This window comes from Macrotis lagotis, chromosome 1 (genome assembly GCF_037893015.1).
Source record: "Macrotis lagotis isolate mMagLag1 chromosome 1, bilby.v1.9.chrom.fasta, whole genome shotgun sequence".
Taxonomy (NCBI): Eukaryota; Metazoa; Chordata; class Mammalia; order Peramelemorphia; family Peramelidae; genus Macrotis; species Macrotis lagotis.
Genome location: NC_133658.1, coordinates 248468386 through 248493731, shown reverse-complemented (window position 1 = coordinate 248493731; position 25346 = coordinate 248468386). Strand labels below are relative to the sequence as shown.

At 38.9% G+C, this 25346-nt stretch overlaps 2 protein-coding genes and 1 long non-coding RNA gene across 4 annotated transcripts in view; 1 reads left to right on the top strand and 2 right to left on the bottom strand.

The window, feature by feature from the left end:
* The window catches only part of JPH2 (junctophilin 2), a 67508-nt gene extending 60873 nt beyond the window's left edge, over positions 1 to 6635 (bottom strand). The window contains exon 1 of one of the 2 annotated variants that reach the window (XM_074210145.1): positions 5629 to 6635. In XM_074210145.1, coding sequence (XP_074066246.1) covers positions 5629 to 6007 — 379 coding nt within the window. In that variant the 5' untranslated portion in view covers positions 6008 to 6635. The remainder of the gene's footprint in view (positions 1 to 5628) is intronic. The other variant, XM_074210144.1, reaches the window with a different exon arrangement.
* LOC141504832 (uncharacterized) lies at positions 6422 to 9900 on the top strand. Its single transcript, XR_012473481.1, has 2 exons — positions 6422 to 6699; positions 8251 to 9900. It is a non-coding gene; the product is annotated as an uncharacterized LOC141504832 (long non-coding RNA).
* A 4256-nt stretch (positions 9901 to 14156) lies between these two features.
* LOC141504830 (oxidative stress-responsive serine-rich protein 1-like) lies at positions 14157 to 24614 on the bottom strand. Its single transcript, XM_074210146.1, has 4 exons — positions 24437 to 24614; positions 21385 to 21499; positions 15322 to 15435; positions 14157 to 14999 (listed from the first exon to the last, which is right to left on the bottom strand). Exons 2-4 carry the CDS (start codon positions 21459 to 21461, stop codon positions 14303 to 14305), a joined length of 888 nt encoding a protein of 295 aa, XP_074066247.1. The 5' UTR covers positions 21462 to 21499; positions 24437 to 24614; the 3' UTR covers positions 14157 to 14302.
* Positions 24615 to 25346: the final 732 nt, after the last annotated feature.

Here is a 25346-nt window from a genome sequence, read left to right as displayed (position 1 = left end):
GAATCAGACTATCTATAGAAGGAGGTGGAGGCAATAAAAGGGAGGTAAAGGGGAAGGATGGAGACAGAAAGAAAGATAACAGAAAAGATCATTTTTTTATATTGACCACCACTCCCTTCTCCTGAATATCCTGTCATTCCTTACTGTTCTCCCTTAGTTCTCCTTCTACCATTTCTGTCTTAGTCTTTTACATGTCCTTCCAATGTTCTGTCCTGGGCTTTGTCTTTTCCTACCACATATTCTCCTTTCATGATCTCATTACCTTCCATAGGTTCAATGATCCAATATACAGTGGTGACTCCCCTATCTATCTATAATTTTGTGACTGTACATAGCCAATCCAAATCCCTCTCCTGGACATCAGTTCAATTTTCTAACAGGCATTTGGCAAACTAAATTCCATCCTTTCCCTCTTCTCTTCTCTGTTTATGTCCAAAGCAGAATTTATCTTCTTCTCTAAACCCATACCTGCTCCAAACTTTCTGATTTCCGCTGAGGAGAACCCTGTCTTTTCCCCATCACCCAGGTTCATAGCTTCAGAGTCATTCTTCTTCTGTTTCTTCTTTCTTCTTCCATACCCACTCAGTTGACAAATCTTCTTGATTCTGATCATCTTTCTCTTCAATCACATAACCCACTGTATTAGTTCAGACTCTCATCACCAGAACTGTTGTAATAGATCTCCCATCTTCCATTCTCCTGTCTTTTCTTTCAATCCATGTATCACACAGTTGTCAAAATGATCTTTCTAAGGTGCAAATCTGACTATGTCATTCATTTATTCAAAATCTTTCAGTGCAGGGACAGCTAAGTGGTACGGTGAATAGAACACAAACCCTGAAGTCAGGAGGACCTGAGTTCAAATTCCATCTCTGACACAATAATTACCTAGCTATGTGACCTTGGGCAAGTTACTTAACCCTATTGCCTTGCAAATAAAAACAAAAGCAAAGTGCTTCAATGATGTCCTATTGTTTCTTTTTTTTTTTTTAAGTTTTTGCCAGGCAATGGGGTTAAGTGGCTTGCCCAAGGCCACACAGCTAGGCAATTATTAAGTGTCTGAGGTCGAATTTGAACTCAGGTCCTCCTGACTCCAGGGCCAGTGCTCTATCCACTGCACCACCTAGCTGCCCCTATTGTCCTATTGTTTCTAGTATGAATCAATCAACAAACATTTACTAAGCAACAAGTTCTTGTGCTAGAATGCCAAAAATGAAGCAGTTCTGACTTCAAGAAGTTTACATTCTATTTGAGACCACTTATGCAGTAGATAGAGAGCACTAGCCCTGGAGTCAGGAGGTCCTGAGTTCAAATTTGACCTCAGACACTCACTAGTTGTGTGACATTGGGCATAATCTCCAATCAAATGATTCATATCTGGCCACTGGATTCAGATATAGCTCTGGAGGAGAATGTGAAACTGATGACCCCTCACTCAAATCCAATTCATGTGCATGCCATGGCAACTCCCTAATATAACGGTCTTTTTTTTAAGAACAAAGAACAAATATCATTATCATATATATTCACATATACATACATATTATAAACATAAAACAATTTCAGGGAGTTGAAAAAGGTTTCATAAAGGTGGGGTGTGAACTGAACTTTGAAGGAAACAAGGAATTTCTATCAAATACAAACTCTTCATCCTGTCATTTAAAGTACTCTATAATTTGTCTTCAACTTACTTATCCATCCTTATGTTTTATTGTATTCCATAACGAATGACTGCTTGTGACCCCATTTGGGGTTTTCTTGGCAAATATACTAGAATAGTTGGCCATTTCCTTCTCCAGCTCATTTTATATATGGGGAAAATTGAGGCAAAAGTGTTAAGTGATTTGTCCAGAATCACATAGCTAGTAAGAGTCTGAGGCCAGGTCTTCCTGACTCCAGGACCAGTGTTTTGCACCTCCCAGCTATTCATAACTCCACACTTCAGCCATAATGGATTACTGGCTTTCCCTGCAAACTAACATTACCTCTCCATGAATTTTCACAATTTGGAAACACAGAATCAAAGAGCCTAGGAGTTTGAAAAGATTTCAGCAGTCACCCACCTGCTCCAACTCATATTCCAAAATCACCCCCACTCTAACTTTTCTGACAAGCAATCCCCCATCCTCTGCTAAAGACTTCTAAGAAGGGGAAACTTGCAACCTCTGGAAGTAACCCCAACCATTCCATTTTGGGAGCTAAATGAGCACTATATAGGGTGCTGAGACTTGAAGATCTGGGTTTAAATCCAGCCTCAGACCCACCCTAGAGCTCTGTGACCTTGGGCAAGTCATTTAACCTCTGCCTATTTCAGTTTCCTCAATTGTCAAATAGGGATAATAATGACACCTGCCTCCCAGGGTTGTTTGTGAGGATCAAATGAGATCATATTTGTGAAATGCTACACAGGTACTTGGCAGTTACTAGGTGCTTAATACTCACTTGTTCTCTTCCTTTCTTCCCATTTTTCTGTGACAATCTAAATTTGCCTCTTTCCATTTTCTACCTGTTGTTTCTTGTTCTGTCTTTACCAGTCAAGCAGATAAAATCAAATCCTTCTTTCACAGGACAGTCCCTGAAATATTGGAAAACAACTATAATGTCCATTCCCTTCAATTATTCCTTATATGTCATGGACTGAAGGCCTTCACTATCCTCGTTGCCCTTTTTGAATATTTTCAAGTTTATCAATGCTCTTAAGCCTCAGTGCCTGGAACTAAATATAACCCTCCAAATGAGGTATGAAGACGGAAGGGAACAGAAGATCTATACCATTTTTTTCTTTTTTAGGATTTTTGCAAGGCAAATGGAGTTAAGTGATTTGCCCAAGGCCACACAGCTAGGTAATTATTAAGTGTCTGAGACCGGATTTGAACCCAGGTACTCCTGACTCCAAGGCCGGTGCTTTATCCACTACGGTACCTAGGCGCCACCTAGCCGCCACCTAGCTGCCCCCTCAATTCATCTTTCTACATGAAGCCTAATTGTCAAGCTTATCAAGATCCTTGTGGATCCTTGTGGATTTTGACTGTCATTTACTTAACAGTAAATCTTTCCTATCTCTCCCAAGCTATCTCTCTGGTGAAATATCATCTATGTCATTATCCAAGTTGCCAATAAAAATGTCAAATCCCATGGGGCTAACCCTACAGTACTCCACTTGTAACTTCCTTCCCAGGATGATATTGAAACATGAACAACTATTCCTTTGGTCTGATCATTCAGCTAGCTCCAAATCTTCTTGACTATACTAATGCCTATTCTCCATGAGAATAGTATGAGATACTTTATTGAAAGTTTGGATAAAATCTAAATAAACTATATCTACAATATTCACCTTACCTCTTAGTTTGGTAAGACTATCAAAAAAGGAAATGGGTTTAATAAGGTATGACCTATTCTTTTCTTTTTTCTTTCTTTCTTTCTTTTTTAATAAAGGCAATCAGGATTAAGTGACTTTGCCAGGATCACACAGTTAAGCAAATGTTTGAGGCTGAATTTGAACTCAGGTCCTCCAGACTCTAGGGCTAGTTCTCCATCCATTGTGCAACCTACCTGACCCCAGTGGTTGAGGATAATTTTTTTTTTAGAAGAAAACCTATTTGTTCTGCAAACCATAAAATACTGTGTCAGATATTATAATCTGCATATTGTATTCCTCAATAAAGTGTAAATGTCAGTACTACTCTTTTATCTTCATAGCCCCAGTGGCTTGCAAATAGTAGATACTGTTGCTGTGTAACTTTGGTCAAATCATTTTCCTTCCTCTAGGAAGGCTTCTCATCTATAAAATGAGATCTCAGTTTTCCCATCTATAAAATTAGGTTATACTAAAATATGTCTAACATTCCTTTTAGATGACATATTATGTTTTAAAAAGACCCTTCCAGCTCTGACATTCCATGATTTGATCTATAAGGCTTCCTGGGTTCCAAGAGAACTTTCTGAAATACCATGGGAGTGGCAGTATATAACTTAAGAGCTGATTTTTCAAGTGCGGGTTCTCCCCCCACCCCAATCAGCAGCTTTTTTTAGGCTTGCTATATATGGCCATGGCAGGAAGGAATGCTGCCCTAACTGACTGGCAACAAGCCTTGGGATCAGAGTTTTCCCTCAACTCTGTGTGTACCTATAAGATCTCATAGGACGATACTAGAACACTAATCAAACATATGACTCAAAGGATAACTGCTAAAGGATGGATAACAATGAAGAAAAGAGAAATGATTGGGTGGTACAACCTATAGACCCAGTCACTTATAGGATGGGGAAGAATAGTTATAATTTTCCATATAGAATGAAGTAAAAAGATTTGGAAAACCTGAGTTTCATCCCTGGTTTCATCACTTACTGGACTATGGGCAAGTCACACTCTGTCTCTCTCTCTCTCTCTGAGCAGTTTCCTTAGCTCTAAAAAGGAGATATTTACACTATTTGCTTCACAAGGTTATTGTAAGAGTGGATATGAATGCACTTTGTAAAGTGTGTATGATGTCTGACTAAATTATAAAGTCTTTTGTACATGAGAGTCATGAGCATCAATCTTATCTGCCCAAACTGATTTTACTTATCTTAAAGAGATTGCCTTAAACATCTCTTTAGCTCTTGTAATATTGAATAAACAGTTGGATGCAACAGGAGCTCAATTAAGATGGAATGATGGATTGATAATAAAAATAAGATGTTTCCCAAAACAGATAGATCTAACTTTACACATAGTACTTTAATTAAGCCAAGTTGGTACCATTAGCATACAGCCTGCTCTCTCCTGGGAAAGGAAAAAGTAAAATGTAGTGGCTTGGAAGTCTACACTCACTTCTCAGTAGATATATCCTGAACTTATCACACCTAGGCTCTTTGTTATTCTCTTCCTACATAATAATTGGAATCAATGAAATACCCCACACGTCCACATTCATGGTTATAAAAACAAAGTATACACACCACTTGGCAAGCATACCTCTTCCCTGAAACTATAAGTCCATATTTAGTAACAAATCTACATGCATACTCAGTCACATTATTGAATCTACTTTTGATTATCTAAAGCAAAATTTTCAATCTAGACTGGCTTTCCCTGCCTTCTTCCACATTCACAGAAAGCAGATTATGGACAGTCTGTCACTGTGTGCTCCTGGAATACAATCTATGTTAAATGTTAGCTATAGAAAGCAAATATATCGTGCATTCTAAAGTCAAATAGAAACAGTTTAAAATTTCTCATGATTTTAAATTATCCATACATGATTTGAAATCATTCTTCCTTACTAGAGTAAATGATCATAGCATCAGAGTTAGAGGAGAAACTTTAGGAACCACATGGTCCATTCCCCTTATCTTGAGGCTCAAACTTCGGACACAAAAAGAGGAAGTGACTTGCCCAAAGAAACAATTAGTGGTTGAAATAGGACTAGAATCCAAGTCTCCTGATTCCTGTCCATTTCTCTTTATCACATCCTATCACCCAAAGGGGAATAAATGTATTATGCACAGAATATATGTGCAAGTTGCCTCAATGTGACACACACCAAAGCCTCTCTTTGTCTTCCAGGTCAAATATTCCCTAACCCCCCTTTCTGTTCTTTGCATATTTTCTCTGCTGCTGTGCTGGCTGCAAGGTCAACGTACCTCCATCTGCATAGGTCTCAGTGCCATAGCCATCCTGAAGTCCATTATTCCAGGTGCCCTCATACTTGGCTCCACTGCTTGAGCTCTGCCGGGTCCCATAGCGCCCCTTGAAGCCATGAGTCCATTCACCCTTGTAGAGCCAGCGCCCCTTGGTCTCTATCCCCAGGCCATGCCTCTTGCCTTGGCACCAGTAACCCTCATAGGTGTTGCCACTGGGCCAGGTATAGATGCCCACTACTTCAAAACCAAAGTTCCAAGAACCAGAATACTCGCCCTGGCCCTTGGGTCCTGTGCAGAGCCCATGTCCGTGGGCCTTGCCATCTTGCCAACCTCCGCAGTATGCACCACCATCATCAAAGTCAAAGCGGCCTCCACTCATTTCATCGTAGACCCCGGCTTCTTCTCCACCCTCCAGCTCGAGTGTGGGGGGGAGCCCTAAGGCTCCACCCCCCACCCTCTTTCCAGTCCCGGCTCAGGGCTGTACCTTCACCCTTATGAGGCGGCTCCAATATGGTATGGACATGATCTTGTCAGGGGTCTGAAGGTCCAGAGAACTAAGGTGGGGGTGTGTCTGTCTGTAAATGACAGGCAGAGAGGGTCCCCAACCCTCCCTCAAGAATCAATCTGAAGGACAGAGCATCTGTTGCTTCTAAGACACAAAAGCAGGAAAGATTTCACATCCCCCAGAATGATCCTTTACTCCAGAGGCAATTCTAGGGAAGACTGGAAAAGTTGCATGGTCCCTTTAAGAAGGAGGCTACGGGGAGAAAGGATAGGGGTTAAGAGTCTCCAGCCAGTCCCAGTAAGGGGGAAATCCCCTCTGAGCAGTGCGGCCAGTACTGAGATCCCCAAGGCAATGCCACTACGCCAAAAGTTCAGCTGGCTCCTCTCTCACTTCTAATGGGTGTGGGGGGTCTGCCTGTCTCTCTCCTCTAGCCCCCGCCCCCTTCTCCTGGTCCTGCCCTCCTTCTCTAGTGGAAAGGTCAGTGCTACCCTAACAAGGCCTTCAGATCCGAGGAGCTGTTCCCAAAATAACCCTATAGCCCAGCCTCCCTGGGCCCCTCGAATGAGGTAGGTAAAAATCCCTCCTTCTTCTGAAGTTAGCTGGGACTGGGGGGGGGGGAGGGAGGAGGGAGGGAGAGACAGCAAAAGCACAGAGTCTAAGGGGGGGTAGGAAAGGAAAGGAGGGGAGAGAATGGCAAGGCATGTGTTTAAAATCAGGAGCCAGAGCTTCAGCCCAGGGAGTGGCTGGAAAGGGAGGAGAGAGTTGGGATGGGTATCTGTTTGTTTGGAAGTTTTTTGCTTTTTCTTCCCACAGGCATATGTCTAGCATATCTCTGGGTCTGGGGGGTGGGGAGGTGGGGAGGAAAAAAGAAGTTTCAGAAAAAGGGAAGGAAGAAAAAAGGTAGAATACTAAAATCAAAGAAAACTTTAAAATGATGAGAGCCTGGGGGAAATACCCAGATCCTATCCCCTCTTGCCTCTGCAGAACATCACCTCTGCAGTGCACCTATTCACTGCCTAAAATAGGACTTCCAAGCTAATCCCTGACCAGTCCCTTACAGGAATCCACTGTCACAAAGTACCAATCTCTAAAAGGCATGGGAAATATTTTGTTCTTGTTTTAATTCTGTTTGCCTTTGGAAGAAAATAGTAGAAAGAGGCTGGATTCTAGGCACAGTCTAGATCAGAAGGTACAAGAAATTCAATCCATTTCCACCATGATTCCCCTTCTCTTTCTACTCCCATAAACTCAATACATACTTAAGGAATCCTGGGAAACACTGGACACTAGAGCCTTAAACGGATGGCACTCCTTCCCTGCTCTGGAAGTAGAAGCCTACATGCTCACAGCATACATATACACACACATATATGCATACATATACATATATGTATCATAGGGTGTGCACACTCTTCCTATCCCCATCTCCCCAGGCTTTAACTCTGGCATGTTAAGTGATGCACTGCCAGAAAACCACCCCTCTCCATCCCTCCCATCCTAAATCCCCTTTCAGAAAGCTCCTGGGTCAGAGTGGATTCAGCAATATCTCAGTTCCTACCAAAGTTTTTTGAGATCAATGAATCCTTCTGATGTGGAGTGCCAAGATCTGGAATATACCAGCAGATCCCTGGGGTTAGAAGAGCTGCAAAAGTAATTCTTGGGAAAGTGGAAGTGTAGGAATAATAGGAAGTACTCAGGCATCAGGGAATGGGAACACTGCCAAGATGCAAAGGATAAGGAACTAGTTACTTGACAGCTATATTCAATTTCACATCCCTTGATTACAACACAGACTCTGAACTATCAAACTTTAAAATAATTTTCTCTTTATTTAAATCCTTAGAGGAGGCAAATTTAGTGGCTATTTATACCATTTAGCTGGGATGTCAATAAAGCATGAAAAGATTAACAAAAGATTTTGAGTTTCCCAACATGTTTCGGTCTTCTACTGGAGTCATCATATTATACCAGTCATCATATTATACCAGTCATCATATTATACCAGTCATCATATTATACCAGCTATCAGAAAAACAAGGATTATTGAGTAATCTGATGACCAAGTTTCTAATTCACTTAAAATCACTCAGGGAAAGATTAACTTTTCTTTCTTGAAGGCACCTGATTTTAAACTGAAATAGGAAGTTAACACAAATCCCAAGCCTCCTTCCAGAGCCTGGCCTAAAACTACTTTGTGCCTACTCATGTTTCTGCACCATATATATGGGGGGAAAAAAAGGTAAGGAAGTCAATATTATCTTTACTAATCATGAGCTTTCTTTAGCTAGCCTTCAGTTCCTCAAGCCAGCAGAGAGAAAAAAAGAGGCTATTCAGTCTCTTCTTCTAATATGACCACACCATCTCTTTTTTGTCAGTTTTTCAGGAGACTGAAATAGAGATGACATATTAAAAGTTTCAGAAACACTATTATCTGTTCCAATTAAAAGTTGCAAATGTAAGGAATACAACTATGGTAACTACTTATATTTGTTTTCTTGACAAGTGAGACAAAAAAATTAGGTTGTTAGAATTGTGTTCCTCAGGGTGGGGGGGTGGAGAAGCACATTTGGTTTCAGAAATACTCTATTAAAAGGCATGTGAAACTACCTTCTAACTTTAGCACTACATTTAATCCTGGTCAGCCCAGTGTTTGAACAGCATTCTGCTAATTCATCAATAATGCTCTTTGTCCCACTATTTATTGGCAGTGTAATTGAATGACAAAATTGTAATTTTCAATTCAGTCAAGCTGACAGACAAAAGAAAGCCAACACTCCCTGCCAAAAACTACCTGCCAAAAACTACCTGCCAGGGGCCACTAGGTGGCGTAGTGGATAAAGCACCAGCCTTGGAGTCAGGAGTACCTGGGTTCAAATCTGGTCTCAGACACTTAATAATTACCTAGCTGTGTGGCCTTGGGCAAGCCACTTAACCCCACTTGCCTTGCAAAAAAAAAAAAAAAAAACTACCTGTCAAAACTAAATGTCTCTTTTGCTGGATGAGTAGTAAAGAATTCCCTTCCTCCCTCAACTTGTGCACTTTTAAGGATTGAGGGGCAGTGTGGTTCTGTGAATAGAGAATTCTGAACTTGGAATTAGAAAAATCTGGGTTCAGATTCTCTATGTGATACTTGACCACTAATAAGTTATAGTCTGAGTCCCAGGAAATTCTCTAAGGTTCTAAGTCAAAGACTGTGATCTGTTGGTAGAGGAGGATTCCAAACCAATAATGACCAGTCCTTGACACATATTTGAGGGTTAAGTGAAAAGGTTAAATACGCAGAGTATTTATACAAATACGAAAAGTATCATGCTCTTAAAACTCCAGTGAATGTCTTCTTAATAATGTTCCTCCAAAAATAAAGCAGATATCTATGTCTGCTCATCCTTTGAGACTCCTGTCCATATTACCCATAAATCTACCACAAGGAGTTCGCCCAACATGCTGATGGCCTTCTTAGAAATGGATAGTTAGTTATTCACTGGTCATTTCTTGATCGTTGCACTACTGGTTCATTTTTAAAAATTATCTTTTATATATCATCTTCATTTTAAAATCTCTCTCATCCTCACCAACAAAAATCCATCCCTTTTAAGAAAATTTTTTTTGGAGAAAAATCATTTAACCAAAATAAACAAAAGTTAATAATATATGCAACTTTTCTTACTGTAATGCTCTACCCTCACAAAGAAGGGAAGGGTATTTTCACATCTCTTTGAGAAAAAGCTTTAATCATTATAGTAATAAAGATTTATTTGGGGTTTTAATTTTCTCATTTTTCATTGTCATCATCATTATAGTTTCCTTGTTTCTGCCTACTTCGTGTTACAACAGTTCATATGTCAACATATTCTACTTTGTTTCTCAAGGCATAGTAATATTACATTCATGTACCCTAATATGTTTAATCAAAAAATACCCATTGTTCCTTTTTGCTACAAGAAAATGATGATATCGATATTTTTATGGATATGGAACATTTCTCAATTTGATCTCTTTGGGAGTATATGCCAGTGAGGTATTTAAATTAGAAAGTGTGGATATTTGAATCACTTTCTTAGAAAAATTCCAGATTGCTTTCCAGATTGATTGGTCCAATTCACAACTTCAGCCAATACCGTATTAATGTCTGGTCCATCTTTTTCTTATTTTTTTTTTTGATCATGATGTTTCTTGATGAATAATGAGGCATCTAAGTATGTGTATGACAGCATAAAGAATAATTTCTTTTAAAAATTGGTCTAAAAGAGCCATTCCACCCACTTAAAAATTGGTCTAAAAGAGCTGTTCCATCCTACAGTGGTTCTATTTTATTTTTAAAAGATGAAAATTGATTTCCTAGAAGTTCAAAAACTTTTAAAGAGGATATCTATGACAAATCATTCACTGACAATGTGCATGCTAAAAGGATCCTTGAATATCTAACTGAATGCTCAATTTACAGATGAGAAAACTGAGCTCAAGAGGCTAAATGACACGCCTCAAGGTTAAACGACTAAGGTGAACAAGAATCTTATTCTTGATACCAAATTCTGGACTCTTCCCCGTTATCTGTTATATCTGTTATGCTGTTATCTGACTTAAACTTACCTTTCTCCAAATTCAGTGTTATTCGACATCACAAAAGTCACGGTAGGGGCTCATCCTTTTTTTTCAATGACCAACGAACACCTCTTCTTCCTCAGTTGGAAACTGGTTACTGAAATGTATACTCCCCACAAAGCAGTAATTTAGTTTTAAGGAACCAGGAATTTGCATCCAAATCACTTCTGTAGGACCATATTGTGGAATGAACATGGATTTGAGTCTGGGGAAGTAATATAACTCCTCTTGACCCCAATTTCTTCATCTATTTAAATAGAGGGGGACGAGATTTGGATTAAATAAAATTTAAGGTTCCTTTCAGTTTCAAATATGTAACTATCATGCTACTTCACTAGGTCTGATAGGCAGCTAGCTGATACTGGAAAACATCTATTATATAGGTGCCTCCTCATCTGATTGTGTTGTCACTTGCCTGGACCATTCAATTATTAAGAATTCCTCAGTGCTGTACCAATAGACACTTGTACATGTTCTTTGGCTTAATGCTAACAAGGGAAAAAGCAGTAACTTGTGGATTAGAAAGAAAGGGGAGTTCTTTCCTGAAGAATATTGTCTTTCCCTTATCCTCAAGAGCAAATTGAGTCATCTGTGTACCTGATAATCTTGATTTAGGGCAAATTGTCCACTAACTTAAAAAAAATTCTATTTATAAAAATATGGGTACTTTTCAAAGTAGAGCTCTCTGGAAAAAGATTACAAAATAAAACAGCTTCACCAAAAAGCCCTTTCAAATCTGTTTATTCAGGAGGCAGTTTTCACACTTTAAAAAACCATCATGCCAAACAAAATAGTGAGCAAGTGAAAAGTAACTCTCTTAAATGCTAGATACTTGATAGTATTCCCTTCCCCTGCCTACCCTTCAATGTTAGTACAAGATTGTATTTCTTCCCCTTTAATAAAACTAACCTACCTGGTAAAAGTCCACTTCACTTTCTTAAAAGTCTTAAATGATTTTACAAATTTGATAATCCCTAGTCTATGTTGATGTCACCTGTTTCCATTTTGAACATAAGAAAATACAGTAAATGAATGAGCAATCAACTACTTTGGGGCTAATGCTCTCCTGGGGCATCTCCACTAATGTTACTGCTGGATTTCTTAAAAAGAAAGGGAGACCTCACACGGCTGGATAGATGTATTACAAAGCAGAACAGCTTCCTCCCCCCCACCCCCCACCCCGCGGAAATATTTATGAAACTGATTGGATTGAACCATTTTGGAAATTTAATTTGGAATTTAAGTAGTTTGCTTTATTTTTTTTAGGTTTTTTTTTTTTTTGCAAGGGAAACGGAGTTAAAGTAGCTTGCCCAAGGCCACACAGCTAGGTAAAGTGTCTGAGGTTGGATTTGTACTCAGGTACTCCTGACTCCAGGGCCTGTGCTCTATCCACTGCGCCACCTAGCCACCCCCTTAAGTAGTTTGCTTTAAGCAAAAAGGGATATAGAATTTAAACTGCAATGGACTTGCCTATTTCCAAAGCAAGTCCTTTTATCTGCTTTCCTCTTCTTTAATGTCAAATACTCTATTCACAGCTCAATAAACCTCTATTTAGGGAAAAAACATACACTCTCCTTCATCTTGCTTCATTTCAATTCCTTTAACCTGATTATTTCATGTAGAATAAGCAATGGGAGAGAAAATTACATGTAACGTGTGGTAAACAAAGAGCAATACCCAGAGGAGGGTTGTACACAGAAATCCCAGGTGTCTTAGAAAAGGGAAATCAGAATTTTAATTTCTTTAGATTTGCTTGCTAGAAACATTACTGATTCCAGAATCTTAGTAAAAAAAAAAATAGTAACTCCCAAAACTGATTATTTCAAGGGGACATTATAGGTCATAGGATTTAGAGCTGGAAGGGACTTTTGGAAAGGTCAAATTAACTTTCTCTTGTAAAGGGTAGTCTTCATAGTCAGATACCTTTGTCCATTGAAATGCATTAAATTTTTATGTGTCCTATTTCCCCACAATCCGAATTAGCTAAATTCCTATCAAAGACTAGATATCTTCACCAGAAAAATATTAATGGGAACTAGTTTTTGTTCCAATTTTTAATCCTTATCTCTTCATAATGTCTCTAACAGGACAACTGATTACTCTTCATTGCTTGTAAACCATTCCAACATTTATAATTAAACATTATGAAAAAAACGACTTCCATTTTTGTAATTTTAAAAAGCAACTGAAAGAGGTAGTGGCCCATTTTAAGACAGATTAATCCTAGTTTTGTCTACTTTGCCTTTCTCTAGTAATCAATACTGAAGACAAGGAGCTTCAGCTGCTTAGCACCCAGAAATTGCAGGGATGTAACCATGCAGAATCTAATAGCTCCTAGTTATACTTCTAAAAAAATCATCTCCATTTCAGTTTTAAGTACTTTAATAAACAAGCAAGACATCTTGCTCCTAGGTTCCAACTGAAGTAGCTTGGTGGGACAATGAACCAAGATGCTGGGTATTACTGTATTCATACTAAATCAGTGGCTCAACAGTTAATTTAAACATACAGAAAGTGGGTTCATTTAAATAAAATTGGGGCCTCTCACATGCCATCTATGAGGCCTGCCATTTCAGAATACCAAATACAGAATATACTGCTTGTGGGAAGTTTCAGTGGATGTTGACTAATGATTTTGTGTTATATTTAGTGAACCACAGAACTATGGCCTGACACTAGCACAGTAAACTCTGGAATCATAAAAATTTGTACTGAATTAAATCAGGGACAGTAAATTCATTTTAAAGCTTTTCACTCTTTGGAGGATTCTTTGGGTCATTAAATATGGCATAAAAATCATTCAAATAATTTACAAAACTCATTCACTCTGTGCTAACAGGCCTAAAGAGTGGCTTTTAGGAAAGTATTATTAAATATTCACCCACTAGTAGTTTTGTGAGATTGGTCTTTTCATTGATTTGGAGTCAAGAGATCTGTATTCAAATCTCAGCTGTCACTCATTAGCTGTGTAACCTTGGGCAAGCCTAAGAATGCAATTTCCTTTAAAGTCCACGTACCACTTTAAAGAAGTTTTGGGGGAGTTCTCTTATTGTTGGTCTCTTCTCAAATTATATTGTATACTCTACTTAAGTGATTACCTGTCTGCCTAACTTAGCACAAGGAAGTTGCAAATTTTATTTTTGTCTTGTGTCCATCTAGCACAAAGTAGGCACTGAAATGCTTGCTGAATTAAAGTGAGTCAGATAACCTTCCCAGACCTCAGTTTCCTCCCCTCTCAAACTGGGATGGGGGAAATGGCAGGGTTAGATTTTTGGTGCTCTAAAGTCCCTTTCAATTCTAAATCCTCTGATCCACTGAGATACTTCAAAGTGAAAGGGGATTTTTGGTTTGTCCAGGGTTTCTTTTGGGACAAAGGAGATGAAGAGAGGAAGGGAAGCTAGTTTAAAGAATGAAAATTAACTGAGATGCAAAGAAATGTTTTTATTGCAAGCACAGTGAGCAGAGGAAGGTATCTTCTCACACAGAGTGGCTGAGCAGTCTGCCAGTAACTAAGTCACTTTTCCAACCCTTCATTGGTTTGAAAGCATGTGATTTTGCTTATTGCTATCAGGTGTACATCATTTCTGCCATATGGGACATTTTCTTGGGAATATACAAGTAATACTCCATGTAGCCTGAAAGATCTTCAATCGTTACGTCATCCACATAGGCCCTGGCCTGCTCAGAACAAGAGCGGGGTGAGCCAGATGGAGTTCTGCTATGGAAAGACTGCGAGTAGTCCTCGAAGGTGGATCTTCGTTCTGGTACCAACGGGGGGACATTCTGCAAGCCTGAGAAGGAGTACACTTCCATGTCTTGCCACCTCTTACACTGGCATCCATTGCTTCCACATGCACATGGTTTGCTCAGGGATAGCTTGGACACTGATTGAAAGTCAGAGAGATCACTGGTCTTGAGACTCGCTTGGGAGGCCAGAGCAGCATCAGGGGAATCTTCTTCTGACTTGCCTTCTGATGCACCATCACAAACCGTAGCCCCCAAGGGCTCCTTCACAGCTCGTGTGTGATTAGCCTCACTGAGAGAAGAAACAGAGCATTCCCTGGCACTGAACTCGTTAGTGGGTAGAATCCCCAGGCGGCCACTGCTGTCAGGACAGTCAGTTTGGCTTTTGTGTCTGAGTTGATTGGTGGAAGGCACAGCCTTTGTACTGCAATGTATAAACTTTGGAGGATGAAGGACTGGAGACTTGGAACGCCGACGACGTTGGGTTCTCACTGCTCCCCGTGAAGTCTTTCGTGTAGAACTGAATGGAGAAAGCACAGAAGAGAATTTTTAGATGAAACACAAAAATCAGAGACTTAACACTCTATTTTTTGCTATACTTAACCAGGAGGTAAACAACATAATGTGATCTTCACTAAAATACACAAAGTTCCCAAGTACAGAGGCAAATAGTATCACTTAAGTATAACTATAACTATTGTTGCTTAAAACAAATTTTTAAACTATTTTTTCATTTTTTATGGGAAAAGTCTCAACATTCCTGGGGGGAAAAATATTATTATTCCCTTGGTTTGATGAACCTTTGACTAAAAGGAATTTGCAAAAAAAAAAAAAAATCTTACCTGTGCCAACTATCTTTAGATGCACATATGGTTTTGGGTTTGGTCTCGTCTGTAGTTGTCCTAGCTGATGCTCTGACACTCGTTCCTTCTCCAACAGAAAGAGAAGCTATGGATCTAGAATATGAGGATAAAGATTATGGTCATTATAGACATTTCTAAATGAATTTTCAAGTGTATCTGTAAGAGTCTGACTTCTTTTCTTGAGCCATTTAAAATGTTCTACCATCAAAAAATCTCTAGTCAGCTAAGGAACACAGAGATATTAGGATAATTTCTTACATGAAGTCTTGGGGAAATTTTTCTCTCGACTGTTCATCTCCGTAAACTTTCAGCTAACATAGGACTATGACTAGATTCTACAATAGAGAAATTTTTGTGGCACAATTTTTATGAAGCGTGGTTAACATGACAACATAATTCCTCTGCCAGTAGTCAGATCAGTCCTGTTCATCCTACCCCCAACTTCTAACTTATCAAATAACTTTTTATTGCTTATAGTTTATTATTACCAAAAAAAACTTTCTGCAGAAATTCTCCCCAATTCCCTGGTCCCCACAAAATACAAGTTCTCAAAGGTCCTCAGTTTTCAAAGTCATAAATCAAAGTATTAAGTCCTAAGTATAAAATGGCACTGGACTATTAATAGGCTTTTAGATTGTTTATCTGGGGCAGATCATTCTTCATGTGGAGGGAGAACATAAATGACACTGAACATCTTTCATTGTTAAGCCATATTTTTAATATAACTATCCAATCTTCAGAATAAAGTTTCTGAAAGACTTCATCCAATTAGTTCCAAATCTCCAACTTCAACTAAAAACCAAAAAAATTTTTTCCTAATAAGAGAATCTTAAAAATGTGAATATTTTATTTAATCTCATCATAGAACTCAGGGCTAAATCATATCCATTTTTAAAAAACTGAAAAGTTCGATGTTTTATAATGATATGATGGTCATCAATGTCTCCAAAAAGAGAGTTTACATTTTAATGGATTTATGATCTCATCTACAAATACTCTCTTCAACAGGGAGATTGTAATAGCTCCATGGATTCAAGGAAATCTAGTCATCAGACTGGAGATCTTACTCTAGGTCTTAAGTTATTTTATGGGAGTTCAGTGTAACTCACTTCTCTTCATTTTCAATAAATGACCAGTCAGGCTCTTTTTCTAAATAATATCTAAGGGTGGCTAGGTGGTGCAGTGGATAGAGCACTGGCCCTGGGGTCAGGAGTACCTGAGTTCAAATCCGGCCTCAGACACTTAATGATTACCAAGTTGTGTGGCCTTGGATAAGTCACTTAAACCCCATTGCCTTGCAAAAAAAAAACCTAGAAAAAAAATTTTAAAAAATATCTAGAAGATATTTTTATGTTATATCTTGCCTTATGTTACAGATTTGTGTATAATGGAAGTCCCTCCATTGCTTTAATGTTATCAGAAATTTTGATTTCTTTGGATAACATTAACCATGATATGAACTAAGAAAGCACCAGAATATCTAGTGTTAAAAAAGATGAATTTTTGCCTCTGGGAGCATCTTAGGATTGCTGAAAAACACAATACAAGCCCTCACATGCAACTGAATTCTCTCTTCCCTCTTCTCAATTTTGAGTCTAGCTCATCATCCATCAGCAATGTCTATCCAAGACTCAGATACTGATGGACAAACTCTTATGGACTGTTTGTATCAAACAGATTCTTCTGAGTTGCATATAACTTGGGAACTACAAAGTAATATTATGATATACTATATTTTTATTTATTAGGTTAAACATTTCCAGTTACATTTCAATCTTGTACAGGACTTCCTAGGGAATCTGGGCACCAAGACTGCCACTTTTGGTCTCTACATAATAGTAATCTTTGCATACCAGCTTTTTTCCTATGTGTATTGTAAGGCCAAGCTTTAAGTGGTCTTAGAATTCATTTAAAGGAATGTTATATTCTTAAGACTTGCTAAAATCAGAGCAACAATATTCATAAATAGGAGTCATCTGAAAAACGCCATCTATAGACTCTTCAACTTATGATGCATATCTTCCATGATTACCTATTTGTTCCATGTTTTATATTGATTTTACATGGAGCACTGACCAAAATTATCTTTGCTGTTATCAAGGTATCTTGTATAAGCCTAAAATACATGGGAGGCAACTTACTGGAGAAAAGTCTTTAAAGGAAGTGTTCTCTACCAAATCAAATGAGACATAATAGGATCTTAAGTTTGCCAAAGTTTTTCAGTCAACTCTGTGACTATAAGAAGGTATAAATATCATTTGTTAAATCCAATCTGTTACGATCTCTTATTTTTATAAGACATCCTCAATACATGAGTAGATTTTATTCTCAAAAGCTGATAAGCAAGGCATATGGTTGGCAAACATCATACTCCCAAATTGCTTTTTTTTGGTCATAATGGCAGCTGTAATTTTTTTTCCCCAATCACAGATCTTTCCTTCTTTTCAAGCTATCTTGGGCTCAATCTCTCAAAATTATATTGAATCCAATGCAGATTTCCTCAATTTACACACAAAGTCTTCTTGGAGGCTTAAGTTGCTGAGTTCAAATTTGGTGAGGTCCCATTAACACAGATGAAGAAAATCACTTATGGTAGAAATGCTGTCAGGTCTGCTCTATCTTTAAAATTTCATTTTTAAATGCTCAGAGATGATCTTCTTTGACTAGATCTCAAGCTAAGCTCTCTGAAAATTTTTTTTCTACTACTTCATGCCATTTAATGAGGTGATACTGTTCAAATTCTTACTGACCTCTTTCATAAGGTTTTGTAAATGAATTTATACTCTAAAATATTTTTCCTCTAGTATAAGTGCTTGTTGTTGGCTAAGGAGATTTCTGTATATTTTTGGAAACTTCCATAAGAAAGGTAATAATCTATATCAATCACTTTTTCCAGTTACAGATTCAATTTCTTAATGTCAATAAATCATTTGACAAGGTCACATAATTGCGTGCCAGATCTCATCATTATCCTTTATTCAAATTTGGCATTGATTTTAAACTTTATTCTAATAAAGTGATATTCTTACAACACAACGACATATGATTATGAAATGACTTCCCTGGTGCTATCTAATTATTTCTTATCTTAAGATACAGTCAATTTTATTTCTCGAGATCTTCTGTGCTCCCCAACTTTCTCTTTAAAAGAAATATGCATATTTAAATATAAATAATTTGTAGGTAATAAGATTTCTGAGGAGGGTGCATGTATTCTGCTTCACTTCTTTAAAATGAACTATAATTTTCCCATTAATTTCTCACCATTCTCTCTATTTATAACTTTACATTAAAATCACTAGTATGGAGGGCATTAATGGATTCAGCATAAAATTTCTCAATTTTTTTTTTTTTTTAGATTTTTGCAAGGCAAACGGGGTTAAGTGGCTCACCCAAGGCCATACAGCTAGGTAATTATTAAGTGTCTGAGACTGGATTTGAACCCAGGTACTCTTGACTCCAGGGCCAGTGCTTTATCCACTACGCCACCTAGCCACCCCAAAATTTCTCAATTTCTTCAGCTTATGTTGTGGAGTATAGACTGCAGTACCTTCACAATGGGCTTTTTATTACACTTATCATGATCAATTGTGTCATAAAATGTTTCTTGTTTTCTTTGGGCACTAGCTAAAACCAACTGTCTCTCCAAGAAAAATTCTTAAGTCACCTTTCCATTTAGCTCCAATTTCTTTTTATCTTCTAGTTTTAGGATAACTGTTAAAGTACTGATTAAACTATCTAAAAACTGTCAAATCCAGAATGTTCATAACAAGATACCAACCCAGATAAAATAAAGTACCATTACAAATTTAAACAATCTGATAGAAAGATCACAAAATTTAAATATTTCTTAGGTTTATAATGTCACCCTGCACTTGCTAATGAGTTAATCCCACAGATAATTCTTTGTAATAGTTTACATCTTTATGCAGCGCTTAAGAGCTTACAAAACACTTTCCTCATAACAATCTTGTAAGATCAGTAACAGGAATAGACAACAAATGAGAGAACTGAAGCTGCAAGAGGTTGGTTCAGATTATTGTTACAATTATCCAACAAATTGGAATTTAAACTTACATCTTCTGAATCCATGCTCTTTCCACAATACTATAATGCCTCAGTTTCTAAACCAATAATGACAAAAGAGGCTGGGACCTACTAATGAATTGCCAGAATTCTCACTCTGCTTAGTCATAGTAATGACTCATTCTTTGTACAATTTAATATTTTCTTTCACATGCTTTCCTTTCTTCCTTTCCTACAAATCTAGAAATGTACACTTGGGACCACATAATTATATTATTTACTTTATCAGTATTTTTAAGGGTTTCAAATGAATTGTTGGGGGTGAAGGGGGGAGGAATTACAAAAACAGCCTGCTTTAAAATTTTCAGTTTCTTAAAGCAGTATAAAAGATTACTTCCTACATATAAGAACACTGCATTGTCTTTCATGAGATAGCTCAACTAAAAAAAAACTGTCACAATGAAATTACTCATTTCAAGAATTAAGGGAAAATGACATATACTTTTCAGGTTTTGTTTCATCAAGACCTAAAGACTTCAGAATATGAATTTTCTTGTCTAGACTCAAATTCCTTCTCATTTTATATTTAATCAGTCCAAATAATAGTCTGTTACCATATAAATAAATTTACTATCTTCAGATTTATATAGCTCATATATCAAAAGGAAGTATAAAGATGCCATTCACTTTATAGATCTGATAATGTCCCAAGTATAGCCTCTAAATTAACTAATAAATTGCCTGACTTTCCAGAATATTGTTTATAATCATAGAAACAGGGGCGGCTAGGTGGCGCAGTGGATAAAAGCACCGGCCCTGGAGTCAGGAGTACCTGGGTTCAAATCCAGTCTCAGATACTTAATAATTACCTAGCTGTGTGGCCTTGGGCAAGCCACTTAACTCCATTTGCCTTGCAAAAGCCTAAAAAAATAAATAAATAAAATAATCACAGAAACAGATATTTATATTGGTTCACACACTGATGAGACCTTTTTATCCACATTCTGATTTTTACTTTTCTATGTAAGAATACATTTAGGAGTATCTTTTGTGAACGCAGAAACTTCTTTGCTTTGTTAAAATCAAACCACGTCTGGAACCAAGGAAGAACAAGTTCTATTCCCTCTCACTTCTCTCTGCTAACAAAACATCAAAATAGCAGTAAAGCAATCAGCCCAACAAAGGTACTTATTTGGGTACCACAGAAGTGAAAAATGAATACTTCTAAAGCAAATATTAGTAAATTTCATACACACACACACACACACACACACACACATACCTGTTGCTGCAAGCTCTTGTTTTGCACTTCCCAGTAGGAAGCTTCAAGATCAAAAAGAAAATCCTAATTGCTGTTAAAAATTTAGGATTTCTTCCCTTATTTGGGAGGAGAATGAGGATACATATGACATTTTGAAAAGGTCAAGCTATTAAGATTCAGTGAGCAGCTGGTTTGCAGGTGCACTAATTACTTTGACCAAAGGGTCTAAGATTATTGATCTTAGTAACAGAACCCTACAGAGTGGGTTTCCATAGTGATCAGCTCAGTTATCAAGATCTATGAAATCCACAGTCTTTAAAGGTTTCTACTGAGCCAATTCATGTTTCAATGAAAAATTTCATGATTCCTTTGAGACATTCAGGTTAAATTCATCTCAGAACTTAGTGGAATTTTATCTAATAATTTCCAATTTTAAAAACAACCCCACGGCACAAAATAAAGCTATTTATAGTGAAAGACAACCAAAACGCTCAACTCTGAAGTGTTTTAAAGACTAGCATGCTTCCTTTCAGGTTTAATATGAGCAAGAGGGCAAGGACAGGTAGACAGAATAATATTCCCTTTGGATAGTTGAAAATTTTGCTGTCAAACTTTGGCTAGATACTGTATTATGATAAGAGTGAGCATTCATTTCTTAATGATTTGAGAGATTTCAAAAAGGATAAAACGGCCTCCAAGATAAGGTATTATTTAGATACAATGAAAAATTCACCAATATCATATCATATATTTACCCTGCTGCATCCACTCTTAGCTTCTTGAAAGCAGTCTGAAGACTCTCTTCTTCTCCATCCTTTGCTTCAGATTTCATTGTGGAAGCTGCTTCACTGTTATGATTAACTGTTAATGCTGAAAGTAAAAATATTTTTAAAGCAATTTAAAAAAGAACACAAATTCTATAAGATTAGCTTTCTATATTAATTAGTATTTCTTGCAGGAAACTTCCAGTATGAAGAAAAGTATTTTTGAAAGGGAATTTCATGTAAAATATTAGGAGACAGTGGGAGGGAATAAAAAATAAAATATTTTAAATATAAAATGTGCAATTTTTTAAACTGAAATCAATTTGATGCCAATATTCTATTAGCTGGGCTTGGAGAAATTATCCCAAACATCTGTGCCTTTTAGTTCCTGCCAACAGGAAAAAAAGAAAAAAGCTTCCCCTATTTTTTTTTAGATTTTTGCTAGGCAATGGGGTTAAGTGGCTTGCCCAAGGCCCCACAGCTAGGTAATTATTAAGTATCTGAGACTAGATTTGAACCCGGGTACTCCTGACTCCAGGGCTGGTGCTTTATCCACTGTGCCACCTAGCCGCACCAGTCTTCCCCTATTTGAAAAGATCTAGGTGCTCAACAAGTACACTAATCTTTTCATCAGAAATGAACTACACACACACACATACACACACACACACACACAAACACACGAAAGTAGGGAGAGCCCGAATTGGAAGCCAGAACACTTGGATTCTAATAATTGCTATTAGGTTTCCTGCTGGTCTAACACTTAACCCCAGCTTAATATAACCCTATGACACATATTCTCCTCCTGAAGTATCTACTTAAGTACTTCCTAACCTACACATTAATGTTAAAAAAAAAAAAAATGTGCTTCAGAGTATAGGGTATCATTAAGGCAAGATTAAAGCAGGTAGAGTTAGAAAAATAGTTCCCTGATTACTGATGTATTCCATATAGTACCCAGAAGATGGACAACTCATCTTCCATACCAAAAATAAGAAACTTCTTGATTCCAATATACAAAATGCCCTCACTATAGTAAAGTGAAAAATGTTAAAAAAAAAAGTCACTTAATAAGGGTTCAATCTGCATAATGTATTTGTAGATTAATGTGAAATTTGGTATAACAAAAATAAACTTATTCAAAGAAAAATACAACTAAAAGACATAACATAGCATAAAGCAAGATATTCTCTAAAAAATAGTAGTTTTTACCTATCTCTTCATACTGTTCCCTTCTTCATTCTCATGCCACTCCCCACTACTCCACCAACTTCCTTCTTGGTTCATCTAATTTCATATCTGATCACTTCTCAGTTTGATGTTATTATGAAACTTCCAAAGAATAGAGGTGTCATAATATATTTTATATGCTACCATATAAAGAGGTAGAATTGAAGAGTGGTTATTTTCACTTAACTGTTGAGCATAAGAATCAGATGACTGCATTGCAAAAGAAGTTCAATGGATACTATGCTGTTCAAAGGATATTTCTATACACATACATATATATATATATATATATATATATTTTAAAGTGCCTATTCTACATTGGCATGTCAGACAGTGAAAATATACTCAAAGAACTCATACTGATTTAGTTCCAACTTCCTAAAACAGATATACCCATGGACTCTGAATCATACCTCCAAAAGACACACTCCTCTCATCCTATTTTGTACTTTATGTGCCCTATAAATTCTATATCTACAGCAGAACTGCCTAAATGTTATAAACTTTTCTTGAAGGTAAGAACTTTTACCACTGTTGTATTCTCCACAGTTGTGTCAAACACAAATGGTAATCTGAACATTACATAAGTATATCTTATGGGCCACATATTGATTTAGAAAGTCACATTAATATTATCTATGTTCTTTTTGTATTCATTTATTTTGTTAAATATTTCTCAATTATACTTTAATCTAGCTCAGCTCCAGTCCTGAGTGTTTGTAGTCCCTGTGTTTTCACACTCGATCCACAGCACCTAGGAGTTATATGTACATAAAAATATAAAAACAAAAACCCAAATTTTTCTTAATTCTAAGTCCAGGATCCTTCCATTGCTTACAATGCAATTATAGCCAATGGGGACACACACAAAAACTAGGTGTAAAACTACGTTCTTGGTCTCGAGAAGCTTCCAGTCTAACTCTATGCAAAATAAACTTCCACAGATTTCCTTCACATCCTTCCTAGCTCTTGAACTGAGCCATAAACAGTGACAAAACTTTGATTTATACGCAAAGTAGACATGGTGCTGGACTACCGGCTCTGCCTAGACATGCTGACTATTTTAAAAAGCATCCTTTTAAAAGAGCATTTTCCATTCTAACAGAACAGCTCCCATTCATCCCAAGAACTTAAAATGTTACAATATCGTCGCTATTTCTAAAGCACAGACACGAAGTTGGCAATTTCCGTGGAAGTCCGAAATTAATTCAGTCGTCGTGCATGAGTTCAACCCTCTGCAGCGCCCACCCCGTCTTTTCGGAATCGCTGGCTCTGACCCTGGAAGGGTCCTTGGAAGCCAGGTCTCGTCTGCTCCGGCTCTTCCAATGTACGGGCGGAACTCGAGGCACGCGGAGGTCAGGGCAAGTCCGGAGAGGCGCACTGACCCCCACGCGCCCGTGTCCCAGCGCTTCGTGGGGGCCGCGGGGTGCCCCCCGGCCCCCGGGTCTCCCGTCACTTTCCCGACTAGCAGGCGGCGCGGCGCGGCTCTCCCCGCACCCCAGGCGGGCTCCGAGGGGAACTGCAACAGGTCGGGGCGCCCGAGGGCCGGGGCCCGGCCGGCTGGAAGGGCCGCGAGCGGCCGCGGGAAAGGGCGGGAAGGGGCAAAGGGCAGCGGCCGCCGAGGGCGGAGGGGCGGGCCGGGCGCCGCGGAGCCGCGGGCGGGGGGCGCGCCGGGCCCAGGAAGCGCGGCGAGGCGGCTCCACGACAGCCCGGCGGCCGGAGGGCCGGGCCCGGCCCGGGGCCGCCCCGGGGCACAGAGGGACGGACGGGGCAGCCGGCGGCCGCCCGGGCCCCGGACGGCCTGGACACTCACCTCCCGGCGGCGGAGGCGGTTGCTCGACCCGGTCCAGTCGGCTCCGCTCTTTCCCCCGACCCCGGGCCCGGAGAGACCCGGATCCAGAGCGGTGAGGGGGGCGCCCAGCGCCACCGTACTCTCCCACTGCGCCTGCGTCGCAGGGGCCTCAGCCCCGCCTCCGCTCCTACTCGTCCCACCCTCGTGACTCGGCAGCCCGCGGACGACAGGGGGGCGGGGGAAGCAGGGGCCAACGCGCAAGCGCACTTAAGAAGCACGTGCGGATGATATCACTTCCTGTTATTCTTTCTCTTTCCCCCTCCCCCTTCATCTCTTCTAGTTTGCTCTCTCTTTTCCACGCCTCCCTTTTTTTTTTTTACACAGAATAGCCTTGGAAACTTTTCTTTTTCTTTTTCCCCCACTAAAAATTAGCTTTCCTTCCTTCTCCCTCCCCTTCACCCCTTTCCCCCGAGTTTTTCCCCCTGCAGTCTCCATGGAGACCGGGCTCGGACTTGGTGCCTTTACCTGGGGTCACTATAGCAACGAGACTCGAACTTGTCGATCACGGGGATGGTGGGGCGGGCCGGCGAGAAGGCTGCGTTTCTATGGAAACGGAGGTTGGCCCTGAGTCCCAGGAGGAGGTCGCCATGGAGACGGGCTCAGTCGTGTCCACTAAGAGGACCTCGTACCAGGACAAGGCCCTTTAGGTGTTAGCGGGGGAAGGGGAGGAAGAGACTGGCTTCTGGATCAATTGCTTTGAAACTAAACGAAGAAGGGGAGTGAGGATGGAAAATCTATAGAAATTTGAGTTGTTATTCAAGCCTTCCTTTTTTCTGGCACTACAATTTATAAAGCCTTAACAATCCTGTGAGGTAAGTCGTGCGAGTAGTCTTATCCCCATTTTACAGATCATCAGGCATTTGGAACTGGA

Coding starts and splice junctions, on each gene's coding strand:
- LOC141504830 (XM_074210146.1), bottom strand. CDS start 21,461: ATGAAATCTGAAGCAAAGGATGGAGAAGAAGAGAGTCTTCAGACTGCT. Junction 15,436..21,384: donor CTAAGAGTGGATGCAGCAGG/GTAAATATATGA, acceptor CTCATATTCTAG/ATCCATAGCTTCTCTTTCTG. Junction 15,000..15,321: donor TCTAAAGATAGTTGGCACAG/GTAAGATTTTTT, acceptor TTCTCCATTCAG/TTCTACACGAAAGACTTCAC.